General features: G+C 32.6%; 1 protein-coding gene across 4 annotated transcripts in view; it reads right to left on the bottom strand.

Annotated features, from left to right (window-relative positions):
- Window positions 1-11,789: 11,789 nt before the first annotated feature.
- Window positions 11,790-15,236, bottom strand: part of Memo1 (mediator of cell motility 1) — a 113,876-nt gene continuing 110,429 nt past the window's right edge. For all 4 annotated transcript variants that reach the window (XM_063230205.1, XM_063230188.1, XM_063230208.1 and 1 more), the window contains 2 exons: window positions 14,291-14,395; window positions 11,790-12,454 (listed from right to left, as the gene is read on the bottom strand). In XM_063230205.1, coding sequence (XP_063086275.1) covers window positions 12,323-12,454; window positions 14,291-14,395 — 237 coding nt within the window. In that variant the 3' untranslated portion in view covers window positions 11,790-12,322. The remainder of the gene's footprint in view (window positions 12,455-14,290; window positions 14,396-15,236) is intronic.

Genomic DNA, 15,236 nt, shown 5'->3' with positions numbered 1-15,236 from the left:
CAGTATATAAATGGTAGGTAATACATTATAAAAGAGACGACCAACCATTTTTCATTAGTTTAGCAAACTACTTTGGTCAGGTAGTCTAGACATTTAACTCACCCAAAAACATTTTAAAAATGTAATTCTATAGGGAGATGGGGAAAAAAACAAGTTATATCATGTGCAGGTACAAACTCTATGATGAATGTGATCATCATATATATGTGTGTGTGTAAATGTACATATATATATATATATATATATATATATATATATAAAATGTACCAATAAAATCTAATGGGAAACAATTATTTCTTAGGAGAAAAGTAAATCTTTGATTAAGATACAGTAACAAAATTGATACATAAAAGGAACCAGATTAAAATATTATTTCAGACTTGTACAAAACCATTTCATTCAAGGGGAAATTTCTTTTAAGAAAAAAAACTTTTATTAATCATTTGAGAAGTGAAGAAAACATACATGCATGTTTACAAAGTTGTATAGAATTATTTTTTCCCTTTTAAAAGATTTGACAAAAGATCAAAACATTATTTGCCATAAGCAATGAAACTTGGTACGTTTACCCTTTTTTGTTTTGTTTCGTTTTGTTTTTGAATGGCACCGAGCACTGAACACAAGGGTTCTCTACCAGAACAGCTACACCCCCAGCCCTCTTCAGAGACAGGCCCTTGCTAAGCTCTCCAGACTAACGTCAGATCTGTGATCCTGCTCCTTCTGCATCCAAAGCAGCTGGGCTACAGGCATGTCCCTGCACACTAAACCAAGGACTGGGTAAGGGTAGGGTGACTGACACCTAGAAAGTTCCGGGACCTTATGATTAATGGTAGAGATACTATGCTAGGAGGCAACACTAAGGACACTTGTACTAACGAACACAGTAATTTTCTCCCTGGTGTTTTTCAAGGAAAGAGAAAAATACACAAAAGAGAGGATGAAAAGGAAAAAGGGAAGGAGTTTGGTGTTTACTTTGGAGGGAGGAGTCCATAAAGGATCCCGGAAAATTACAAATGGACAATGTGCAATATCCCATTCTTGTAATCATGGGGCCATTTGGTAAAGGGTATAAATTCCTTGAACTCCAGTCTCCATTTTATAAAATAATGTCTAAGGATACTAGAAAATCAAGATATCAAGTATCAGAAAAAACAGGCTTAGAACTGGCTTGAAAAATAAAAACCCAAGTTCCTCCCATATATTCTCTTCAAGATTTCAAAAGCAGGCTTTGTTGTTTCTGTATTGTTTGATATCCAAGGGGAAAATGCAACAGAGGGAAGTAGAAATAGATCAGTTTCTTTCATTAACAGTATCTTCTATGTTAGAGGAAAAAAATTTTTTAAGACAGGGCCTCACTACGTAGTTTAGGTTGGCCTCAAATTCACAGCAATCTTCCTGCCGCACCCGAGTGCTGAGATTACGGGCATGCACCACCAGGCCTGTCTACAAGAAATTTCTTTTCAAATGTTCACAAGTAATAGCATTATAGAGTTTTAATCAGTAATAATGTACTGAATTACCTGTGTCGATTAACTTAAAAGTGAGAGGCAGACAGACTTATTTTCTCCTTTAGACTCTAAACATATAGATCACTAAAATATGCTGATGCCTTATCTAGGGATAACCAATTTAGTTTAATCACTAATAGATTTTTTAAAAACATTTTGTACTCATGTTAATTTTGCTGTATTTTTCCATTTCAGGACCTCATTATCTTCAACTGACAGAACGTCTTCACCAAACATGACAAAATTCTCACGTTCAAAAACCTCAATGTCTCTATTTTCTCACAATCCATCTGTTACTCTCTTGAGGGTGTTCTTCAAGTGGTCTGCATATGAGTACAAAATTTAGTAAAGGTTCAATTTTTAAAGACTAATGTTCCAAACACTGTTATGAGAGAATTATATCACTTTATACTGTTCATCAAGCTTGCTATTATCCTGTAATATATTTAAATTCATATAAAATTTCTGCTAAAAATTTTTTATAATTTATAGGAGGAATAACGTCTGTCAGATAAGTAGGGCATAGAAACCTCAAGCTACTATACTATGGACAACTCTCTCTTCAGTTCAAACAATAACAATCTGAGGAAAACAAAAAAGAACATACAAGCTGTAACATACAAAAGCTAATGGGCAGGGGATACAGCTCAGGGCCAGGAATACAGCTCGGCAGCACAAGTGCCTACCTGGAAAGCATAACATCCTGAGTTTGTTCTTGGTACAAAAAAGAAAGCTGTTATACACTGAATAAAAGTAATAATAACAAATATAATTATAACAATATAACAATATAACAATAATAACAAATATAATTAAAAAAGCATTTTAATCTCTACTTCAAAACTATGTATAAATTATAAAAATATTTAAATTACATATATACATTATAAATGCAAAGATATTTACATTACATGTAAAATATAAATTACAATCAAGCAATCTGAATCTAGTATTAACTTTCGTAAATACATGAGTAAAGAGTGATAGCCTTCACACAAACTCCATGTTACTTAGCATCCGTGAAACACCAGACTGAAATTTCAACGTAAACTATTTCAATACTAACAACTGGTTCAACTTTCATATTCAATAAAGTTAGTTAAGTTTTTTATAAGCGATAATAAAGATGAAGAATTATTTAAATGGCAAAACCCAAAATGAACACTTCAAGGACTAGATTACTGAAAAGTACAGTGTTTTCCTAAAACAAAAAATGAAAAGAAACAGAAATATGACCATTTGGGAGATCTGCTTTTTAAAATATAGATTTATAAAATAATTTAACTGTTAAAACAGGCAGTATTGTTTTACCTGTTAACTTTTCTGGACAATTACATAAATAGGAATAAAGTAACATCTATAACATTCATTAACATAACCAACATCCACAGACACGACATTGTCAAATATATTAGCAGAAGGGAATTCTTTTTAAACCTAATAAAGATTTGGCTGTACCTTAATACTTAGTACAGAAGTATTGCATAAGAATTTTATTGTTTATGGAACACATGTACACTTTCAAAAAGAGATGAATTTTTTCAGGCATGTTTTACACATTTTAAAATTGTTCATATTTAACATTCATATTCAGCTTCTAGTTAGTAAGATTCTAAAAGAATACTTCTCATTTTAAAGAATACTATTTTAATACTCCTTATAGTGATGTTCAGAAAATAAGGTAGTTTTCTGGACAGATCTTAAAGATTAGTTTTTAAACAAATTTTCAATTCACCATATTGGGACATCTGAAATGTCAAAAGCCTTGACTAAGAGTTTGGCAATATATTAGGCAGCTGTATGGATTATGTCTAAAAACCACCACCATTTTTTTTCTATTCACACAAGTGTATTTACAAATCATTACCACAGTGTAAGCTTATTCCACTGTGCCACTGCGGAGATCTGAGGTAGCTGGTCACAGTGGAGCCAATTCATTTTCTCCCTCTAACCTGTGTTATCCCATCTAATCACCATGCTGATCTTTGGCCATTTCTGACAACTACAGTCTCAAAGTCAAGAAATGTCCCACCACATATTCAAAAGTATATAGCAGAGTCTGAAGGTACCATAAGACAACCAAGTAGACTCTATACTCTCTGGTATTTTTGTTTAAAATGTAGATAGACAGACAGATAGATAGATAGATAGATAGATAGATAGATAGATAGATAGATAGACACACACACAGAGAGAGACAGATGGAAAGGCTTACAGATGTTACTTACTAATTGAGATAACTAAAATATACTCTTTAAATGTTACTCCTTGAGTAGATTTTTGTGCAGGCTACTCTTAGAATAGCTATAACATCTGTTTAAATTTCATCTAGGTTCTTTCCCATCGATAAAATCAAGAGTGCATTGGAGACACACACGATTTTTACACAGAAAAAGAAAGATGATTGATAAGGGGCCACATTCCTAAAATGAAATACACATTTGTCACATAATTTTAAAAATAATTGTAAAATCTAATACTTGTACTTTTTAAGAAAAGACAGTATTGAAGATCTGCAAAAGATGCAAGAGACACAGGCAACAGAAGTAACAAAACACCCAAAAAAAACCAATCTAAACACAAAACCAAGCAAAGAACTGATTGGAATATCCTGCTCTCCTTTTCTGTACTTACAGTGAACTACAAAAAGATTCACTTTAACAAAAACCACAGTATAATGTTTATGAAAATTATTCAGGCACTAAATTTTTCATTACAATCAGTGATCCGCAAGGTTAATACTAGTCCCTGATTATTAGTAAGTAGTCTTGGTAAGAAAATGGAAAGTATGATTCAACTACCAAATAATCTCTAATTGTGATTAAACAAAATTCCCTATTTTCATTAAATTTCTATAAAAAAAATCCATAGCCCATTGGTTTGGTCCATAACTCACTTGTAAAATTACTCTATGGCTCTTTAAAAAAGACTGAGAAGAATTTCTACCTAAGACCTTTAAATTTTTACTTGAGTTTTAATGTTGAATCTCTTACTACAAAAAGCAGCAAAGAAACATAAATGTGATCATATAATGAAGTAAAATAGAATATTCAAATACTGGTTTCAAATTTTGATTATTTTTAGAATTTCTTATAAAATATGAACATTATTAGTAAGTCATTTCTCTAATCAAGTATGTGTTTTGTCCCAGAAACAGTCTCAGAGACCAGGATTCAAAAACAACAGGCTTATTTAGGAAGAAATCACAGGTAACACAGTGATACGGCAAGTGACAGAGAAGAGGAGTAAAATAAACATCAGCTTAACACTTTCCTGCTTCGGAGAATGAGAATAGTCCTTCTGGTAACTTTAGGAGATGGAGTGAAACAAGGTTTAAACTATCACTAGACAGATTTAAAGGCCCAAATAATTATCCTCCACTCCCATCCATCACTAGCTGACAGGTACTCTCTGGGTGTTATTTATCCAGGACTTCCAACCTACCCTTCAGTGTATGACTGAAGAATTCAAGGCAGAATTGTAGATGCTTGCAGAAACTTTACACTTCAACTGGAACAGAGAGAGTCATGTATCTGACACAATCTCACCCTCAGACTCACACACCAAGTAACTTCCAGTTTCACCTGGTCATTGTCCTACTACACATATTTTAATGATGTAAGTAACAAAGTAGAATTTAAAGATCTCAGCTAACTTCACCAGCAGAGAATATAGGAGTCTGTAAAGATACCAGTATTTACATTCACATACACAAAAATATTTTACCTGAATTAATCAAAATACACATTTCCATGAATCATTTCCATTTTAATTGAATTTATAAAAAATTACTTTTATAATCCAGTAAGTTATCACAAACAGCCAGCACCAAAGACAAAATGGTTTAGTATTGAAATACACAAAAATAAAAATCAGAAGAACTGGATTCTTGTTAGTGCTGATACTACCTATGTATATAAAGTTAAGAAAAGAATGCAGGGGCCTGGGGTTCAGCTCAGTAGCATAAGCACCCACTTGACAAGCACGAGGTCGTGAGTTCAGTTCCCAGTAGCAAAAAATTTTAACAAATGCAATTTGTATGTGTCTCAGCTACTCCGTCAGTAAAAGTGAGATAATAAGGTGTAGACTGCTGCTGCTGAAATTAAGGAAAGGAAAAAATGCAAAATATTTAAAATTACAATGACAAAGTCTTTTTGTCTTGTCATAAAAAGGGATAGAAGGGTCAAAGAAGTCATAATATTCAATTCTAATTTACATTAATAAAGCAAAGTACAGTGATTTTTTTTCCCCCATAAACAAACCATAACTCACCTGCAAAGCTGAAAATGGACTCCAGTCCAGTGCTTCTAGCACCTAATGGTGTCTTTCTGCATAAGCACTGGCTGGAAACATCATTGGGCATTCAGCTAAGGCACATTTTAATTGACTTTCAAAAGTTTTACAATACCATTAGGTAATATTCAATACCACACTGCTAAAATACTGACTCAAAATTGTAAGCTAGGACTTTCAAATTTACCAAGTCACTTTATACTTCCATGCACTTCATTTAACATTACATTAAATTTGACCTTTTAAATCTGTGAGGTGGATTTCCACAATTAACTGACAAACGGAAAGAAGTCAGTTAATTAAGGTGCTTCTAATTAAAAGGTTTATGTTTTCTGGCCTTTCTTAAAACACTTTAATGAAAATTGTCTTTTGTCTTTGTTTCAACATTCAATTCACAATTTTATTTATTTTTCTCTTTTTGAGACAGGGTCTCACTATGTACTTCAGGCTGGCCTTGAGCTCACTTTGTAGCCCAGGCTGGTCTCAAATGTGCAATGATCTTTCTGCCTCAGGCTTCCGAGTGCTGTGACCACAGGTGTGTGATCCCACCACATCCGGCTCAATTCACTAAAAATGAACATTGAATTCTATTGTGTACTAGATTCAAATGAATAAATTTAAAATAGAAAAAATTCCCAGAAAAAATTACATTTATGAAATAGTTAAAATACTTTTATTAATTCTAATTTTACAGTTCAAGTATTTAATTTTTAGTAACCACAAAACTCAAGTCAATATGACTTAATATTCTTTAACTTTCAATTTTTTAGGACTTCTTAAATTATGTAATACCACATTTAACAAATAATTCAGAGCATCATCTTCAGAAAAAAATAATGTACGTACTTTCCCAAAGTTTACATTGCCAAATTGAAAGATTAGAACTCAGGTTCTCCTTACAGCTGGATGTACTTGGCCTCCAATAGTTTTTAAATAATGGCATTTATATTCTATTTGGTTTCAATTCTTAGGATAATAGGGGGAAATATGACTATATCATATAAAGTCAAACCATACTTTAAAACACAAAACGTGCATTTAAACATAATTTACAACATAAGAAAAACTAACTGGGACTGAGGACATAGTAACTCAGTGGCACAGCACCTGCCTGGCCAGTGTGAGGGCCTGAGTTCAATTCCCAGTACCAAAGAAAAAGAAAGAAAGAAAAACTAAATGCATCACATCGTAGCTTCCAAATAAGAAGAACTGGCTTTTATTTTTCTCCATTATTCTTATATGCTAATAGCCAAAATCTTGTGTTAGAATTAAATAAACGTGTACGTGCATGCATGCATGCACACCTGTACATACACACAAACACACACAGAGTAACATAATACATAAATACAAACTGCTCTGGAATCATCAGAGAACTCTGGAATAAATGGAAAATCTAAACACTCAAGTTCTTCACATAGTACTAACGAACTCATGAAGACACCATGGGCAAAAAAAATAATTCATCCACAACAGCAACCTGAAGGAGGCAATAATCTCAGTCATCAGCATTACCTGAGGGAACCATTATAAAATGTACAGCATAATCATCGATGACAGCATGCCTTGCTACTCAGTTATTTTATAGGTAGGTGCTATAATAATGCAAGATGAGAGGAAAAATTCTTACCTACCAGTTGTGTCCTGTTTCCCTTCTAATATTCTGACATCAATAGATACAAAAACAGCAAGCACTCTCAATGCAGTAATTTTTTCAGCTACCGGTATCTTTTAGACTGAAGAAGTACCTCTGGTCTAGGAACTAGCTACTTATTCAAAGATCAACTTAAATTTTATATTAGGAAATAGAACTTTATGCTTAAATGTTCTAACAAAGTATTCTGAGGTTCCATCACCAATGACTAAGCAATATCATGTTACCAATTTATAATGTGTATAAAGTTAGTATCAAGTGATCAAAATCAATTATGATTTGAAAATACTTTAAACAGTTTCATACGAGTGAAATAAGTTCAATTTGTTAGCTTAAGCTTGGTGATCTATAATTATTATAATTATATATGAAATTACAAAATATCTACAGGTGATAGCAATGCTGATAGTTTAGGTACTTTGAGAATCACTCATGAAGCTTTTGTTTGAATACCTCCCATAATTTTGAGGACAGAGCCAATTTTCATTATGAGAAATTCTAATATAGTACATTAAATATGGAAGCAGAAACTGTTTCTAATTTTCCTACCAAGAAACAACAGAACAATTCTATTCCTTACTTATGATAGTCATTCAGATATGTGAAGAAAATTCCCCCTCCTTAAATTTATCTTCTCCAAAATAAAGATCATTTTCTTCAAACACATCCCACTCTCCATCTCCACATGTCTTTCATCACCACTGTGAGGCACGTTCCTCCTGTCACATCGGTTAGTTCATGATACGCCTCTTACTATGCGTCATGTACAATTTAACACAGCAACATACAAATTTTAATCTGAATAGTACTGATCAGTAAGTTTTACAACTGCATCTCTCTGTCTGCAACTGTATCACACTACTTCCCCATGCCAGCTTTCGACTGACACTTCTACTCAATGAGGCATTCTGTAATCTCCAATAAAAAGTAACACTACAGTAATTTTTCATCAATGTTAAATTATTTTCCATTATTGAATTTAAATACTTCTTTGATATTTGGGGGATCATTTTTGAAATTAAATGATGATTATAGAAGATGGTAGTTATTTTTCCAAAAGTCTCTGCATAGCAAAATGAAACCTCCCATATTTCATAAAATTCTTTAAAATAATAGTCTATTATTCTGAAATACTCAGGTAAAGCTTATCATTATTTAGATAGCCAAGCACTGAGAATAATTTAAAGAATTTGCAACAAGCTGAGATGCAGCTTAGTGACACTGCATGTACTTAGTATGCACAAGGTACTAGGTTCAATCACCAGTACCAAAATGTAATAATAATAATAATTAGAATTTACAGCAACCTATCACAACCTACATTGATCAACACTTTTGATTAATGTAAGCAATGAAAGCAATGTAAATTCAACAGCTCTCAGCAAATAAAAGGACTAGCGTACTTTAACACTAATTCCTAATTTTCTGCTTTTCCTTACTTCCTAAAGTTATGACCATAAATAGTATTTAAACCAGCCAATTATATAAGAGTATGTGAAACTAAGGGAGGATCAGAATGGAAGTTTAGATTAATTTTAGCCAACTGTGAACTACAAGGAATATATACCATCTAGGTAAGAGACAGGAAATTAGGGTCTGCAGATCAAATCCAGTGCATCGTCTTTGTGTAAAAAAGTTTTATAAAAACATATTCACATTAATTGATTATACATTGTCTATCCCTGCTTCAGGGCTACAATGGCAAAGGAGAAGAGTTGGGACTAGAAACCGTATGACCTGTGAAACCCAAAGTACTTATTCCTTCACAGAAAACATTTGCCAACCCCTAATCTAGGGGGAATTTGCTACCAAAGCAAAATTCAAGACCTTTACCAGTGGCCAGTAGATGAGGAAATCAACCATTCTGGCTAGTCCTTTATCCTGTTCTGTATAAAGACTTGCTGTTCACCCACAACAGAGCACACACTTACCTACTCACTGAGCTAATCTTTATCATAAGTTTCTCAAGGACTCACTAAAAGACAGTGAAGAATACATGAATATTCTGCTTGCATAATCTAAGGTAAAAAATGAAAGTTGCTGCAAATAATTCAGAAGAATATAATAATGAAGCAATTTTACAGACTACATAAAAATTTCCTTTCCATTTTAGATTCCAAATACAAAATTTTAAAGGCACTCAAAATAGGAAAGCTTAAATTCAACAACTTATGTAATACCAACTCCATTAAATAAGGTGATTTATTAACTTCCTTTATGTTAAACAGCAAGATTTTGATTTGCATGCATATAGAGTAGAAATAAAATACCTCTAATCTAATTTAATCATGTAGGAATTAGCATAAGCAACACCAGAAACTATTTTTAAAAACTCACCACTTCAAAGTATTTTGAGACCTGAAAGTATTTAAGATACTACTTCCATGTTCAGGTGAGAAAGTTTCAATTTGATGTGAAACATTTAAATTCAGGTAACCAACTACTAGCAGAGCCAGAACTAAAACTCAACACTCAAGTCTCCTCATGAAATTCCTTCTACTAAAAGACAGGTCCACCTGGTATGAAAGGGTGCAGTGCTGCTGAGACATTCTAGTTTTCATAATGCAGTATGACATATGCCTAGGACTACAGTCCAACCAACCTAGAAAGTCCTTGATTTTTTTTAAAGTAAGTCAATTATGAAATTACAGGACAATAAATGATCAATTAGAAAGCAGCTCTTTTTTTAAAAGATCAAAAATTAAATGATTAACAAATTGCCAAAGATTAAAAATAGGATGTTGGTAAACAGGCAGTATGATAGATACTTAACATTCCTCATTTGGAACAATCATTCTGAAGGGTAATTTGGGAAAAGTCTAAGAAATTCTCATCATGCAAACCACTTATTCCATTTCCATTGCTGTATCTTAGAGAAGTTTAACACAGAGTTCAAATTTTACATACATATAAGGATGTTCATCCCATTATAAAATTGTGCAAGATTAGAAACATCCATAAAGAAAACTGGTTAAATTATAATATTTTCATACAATACCACAGAATAGTAGGCATCTACTTTAAAAAGTCACATTTTCAATGTGATGGATAGGGACTTAAGATACTATGTTATAAAAAACAGGATATACAACTATATGGTTGGTATAATAACTTTGTTATTACACACACATACAAACATTCATACATACATATATGTATGAATAGCAGAGATAACAACCAAAAAGAAATACAGAAAAATATTAACAATGTTATTTCTTTGCTGAGATTTTTGTTCTTAAAAAAATTTTCAATATTTTTCAAATTTCCCATAATACTCACGTGATAACTTTTATAATCAGAAAAGACTATTTTAAGAATTCACTAAAGCCAATTGAGAAATTTCTAGGCTGTGTTAAATAAGAAATAAATATTTGTATTACTCAAAAGTACATCGAAATAATGGGAAATAAGCCACTAATGTCAAAGAGTATAATTTATACACACACACGCACACACACAGGCAAATGTGAATCCAAAAGGTAGTATTATTTTACCACATTTTTGCTTATGGAAAGTTGATACAGCATTTAATAAAAAAGAAATGCAAATCTTTAAATAAAATTGATGCAAGGTGTCTAAAAATTGTGCTACTTGGCTTAACACTGAAGATATATAAATATTTCCCAATGTAATATAGGTACCCATTCCAGTACTACAATAAAATTGGTAAAAACTGAAAACATACATAGTGGCTAAATAATTAACTGACTGAATTTTTTTTTGGGGGGGGGGGGGGGAGAAGGTCACAGTGACCAGAATTTTGGGTGACGTTACAGAAGGAAATAATACAACACCATACCATTATTTTAGCTGGAAGAGCCGCACCAAATAACATGAGAGAAAAACTGTAGAATTGGAAGAAACCCAGCAGTTTTTGTTGTTGTTGTTGTTGATACTAATGATTTCTTCCTAAAAATTCAAGTAAAAGAGTCAAATTGCTTAAAGCACCAAAAAAGCCTAGCAGTATACGGTCTGCAATGATTTGAAAAACACTGAGAATACTCTTCAATATTTCCTCATTTGCAGACTATCAAACATCTTTGAAGAGAACATCAATGTTCTTTTACCAATCTTGAATTCATATTCTATAAGATAGTAATGACATGAAGGGATGTCACACACAAAAAGGCAAATGAGTGTAGTTTTAAAAGTTAACATTAAAGTTATTGTTATATTTCTGTAATTAAAAAATCAGATAAATATGTAAAATATAAAATACAACCTTATATACTTTTATGTAAGAACTGAGGCTTGCCATTTTTAACAAAAATTCTGAGATAGAATAAAAAACAATTTTCAAATATACCACAGAGCAATAAGTTTAAATCAGACTATTATGAGTTGTGTAGCCCTTTATTAGCAACTAAAATAGAAGGTATCTGTTGTACAACACGGGTAGTAATTGTCTATAACTTGAGATTTATTATATTCTAATACAGATCATTTATAAATGCAATTTCTTTATTAAAAAGCTTCCACCCTTTTTTTGTTTGTGTACAATTTGCAAAACTATTCTGAAAGCGGGATATATGTGCACAAGTCTGCAAAGAGTGCAAATTTAGGATATGGTAAATGCTTTACAAGTTACTTTCAAAAAACTGTCTGCCACAACTGGGCCTTTACATTGCTGTTTTTAATCAAAATATTTTTGATCCCAACCTGCCTTCCAACCACCCAAAACTATAAAGCATTTTTTAATGAGTTGAAATTAAGGAGGACTACACCTACTAGAAAAGAAGAGAAGAAAGTTCTATTAGTCTGAGGTTTCAGAATCCCCCCAAACCAGAACCAGCGTCTGGTAAAGGCTAGGCTGGGACCCTGGGCAGAGTATGAGTATGTGCAGGTGGCCTCCCTGAGGATTCGAGCTTCAGTGGACCGTGAGGGCTCCCGCTGCATAACTCACTGAGCTGTCTTGCCAGTTTCTACACTGGCTTGACTGGGCATAATTCAAAAAGGAAAAGCTCATATTCATTCCATTCTTCTGGAGCTCTGTAATAGCCTAGGGAAAAAAAAAAAAAAAAAAAAAAAAAACGTGGTTATAACAGACGTCATAGAGAAAAGCAGTGTGAACACATCGGTAGTCTGGCTTTGCCTACTTGACAACTAAGGCCAAGAATTCTTTCACTTTGTGTCTTGCATTTCTCTGTTGCCTCATAATACACTGCGGAAAAAGAAAAACCCTCACTTCATTTTTTCAAAGAGCTCTTAATCTACCTTCTTGCTATTTAAACAGTCATCATCCCTCCTACCACTCCCTGTAATTAATAAAACTGCTTTTTGAAAATCCATAATAATTTCTCTCAATTTTCTCAATCAAACCATGGCCACTCTTCTCTTCATATGTTGAAATCTTTTCTTGGTAACTAAATTTGAAATGAATATACCATTTGAGTTCCACACCTAAGAAGTATGCTAGGGTTTTTACTCTGACTGTAAAGGCTCATCATTTATAAAAACTTTCTTTTATTCAATTTCAGCTTTAGGAAATTGTACCTATTTATTCTAACTTGCTTCAGAAATTAGGTTTTTCTTTCAGCCAATCCATTCTTCTCAAAAGAGAAAAACTTTCCCCAAAACTACAATATACTATCTTTAAAATCACATAATGAGAAAACTGGACTCCAGTATCCTACCCTAGACTATTCTGGACTCCATTATCTTTTCCATGTATTTTTCTACCTTTCCACTGAAACATCCTGAATATACACCTCTTCTTTTCATTTTTAAAGAGTGTTCCATTTTCCTTCAGAAAATCTACAGTGTTTTATTTGTTAAGGGAAAATTAGTATTATTATCTCTTTCGAAAATTAGCTAATTTCATTCTTTAAATGAAATACTACCATTTTTGCTTTAAAGAGGAAAATGTATACATCAACTGTCTTGTTATGAACATCTAAAGTTCAAGAGCAGGAGCTTTAGAAAAAATTATTTTTCTAAAAAAGTTTTTTTAGAAATTGTCATCCTCCCCCACCCCACCCTATCAGGTATCAAACTCACAACCTTGCACTTATACCAGGCAAGTGCTTGAGCCACTAAGCCAAATTCCCAATTTTTTAACAATGCAAAATCCTATGGTAAAATGTCTTCCAAACTGCTTTTGTAGTAGAAAATTAGTCCTAACAGGTATTGCACCCGCACATACACACACACATACACACACACACACAGAGAAACTCTATTAATTACAAAATATACCAGAGTCTTCCCTTTAATATTATAATGAAAGCAGTAATTTGAAGCAAGGAAGGTTTCAGACAGTCTTGCTCTGTAGTCCAGGCTGGTCTTTAACATTTCATGCAGCCCAGGCTGGCCTCCAACTCACAGCAATCCTCCTACATAGTCCTCTCTAGTACTGGAATTACAGCCATGCACTACCATATCAGGCAATGGCAATTTTTTGAGAGATAAAATATGCAATATTTTCTTTTTTAACTCGAGAAGTTTCCAACAGGACCTCTACTAATATTGCTTAGAAGCAGTGTTTCATGAAACACACTGATTGAGTAAATGTGGTAAATGTCCATTACTTTTCTTTTTTAATTAATTTCATGAGAAGTCACCTTGACTTATATACTTAAGGACTGTACCAGAACTGAATGAGAATAAAGAGAAAATAGGGTTTTCTATATAATTTTCCATATTAGTTTGTATTCCAGTGATAAATTTACTAAAATAACCAGAACGATAGAAATCTGTAATTATATTAAAGATCCCAGGAAGGAAATTGACATTTTGGACACAAAACAAATAATGATAACAACATATCACAAAGATAACATATATTGAAACATGACAGGATCAAATGTAAAAATCAAGGCTTCCTAAGAATACTTACATTTAATAACACCCCAATGGGATGTCTTCCACATATAGTATTATGGTATTTCTTCAAGTAATTGCTAAAGGATACAGGATCTAATTGTTCTATAATACTCATACCCTAAAAAAAAGAAAATGACAATATTTATTATTTCCTTAATCATGTTTTAAAACATTCTCATAGCTTACAAAAAAAATACATTACTCATGGAATATCAAACTCATCCATCAAACTCTCATTATAGTCAAATCTCTATTGACAGAAAACTTCTAATTCTAATTTATTTTTTTCTTACACCTCCAGATACATTTCTATGTCACCGTCACCAGCTATCTTTTAGCTTGCAATCCTCACATTTCATAATTTTATACTTTCTTTTTAGCATAAGGAGTATTTACAAAAGCAAACCTGCTATGAAATTTCACATAAAATCTAACATTACATTTGACTCATGGCTTCTTTACCCAAATCATGTTCTTCCTATTACTGATAATGAAAAACCAAAAGTTAATTGTAATTTAACTATTTCCATAATGAATACTTAAATTATAAGTGTATTTTAAATTATCAACAGTTATCTATGTATCTGGTAAAAAGAAAACAACACAAACTGAAACTATTGAACTCTGTTCATCTTTTTAAAGACAAGATCTCACTTTGCAGTGCAGTCTGGGCTTGAACTTTTTATACAGCCCAGGTTGGCCTTGAACTCATTAGCAATCCTCCTGCCTCAGCCTCCTCAGTGCTAGGATTAAAAGGGTGCACCACCATGTGCAGCTAACATATTTTGATTAATTTAAAATTCACAAAAAATTGATGAGGGTCTGAGTACCACAAATCATTTATGAACCAAGGTGTTGTGTTATGTTGTGTTGTGTTGTTTGTGTTGTGTTTTAAAGATAGGTTTGCACTATGTCGTTTGGGGTGGTCCTGAAGTCAATTTATGTAGCCTAGGCTGGTC

The sequence above is a fragment of the Cavia porcellus genome, unplaced genomic scaffold, assembly GCF_034190915.1.
Source record: "Cavia porcellus strain 051 isolate PalLab524CR breed Dunkin Hartley unplaced genomic scaffold, mCavPor4.1 scaffold_1, whole genome shotgun sequence".
NCBI classification, from domain to species: domain Eukaryota; kingdom Metazoa; phylum Chordata; class Mammalia; order Rodentia; family Caviidae; genus Cavia; species Cavia porcellus.
Note: the sequence above shows the minus strand (reverse complement) of the source record. Positions and strands in the feature narration are given on the sequence as shown.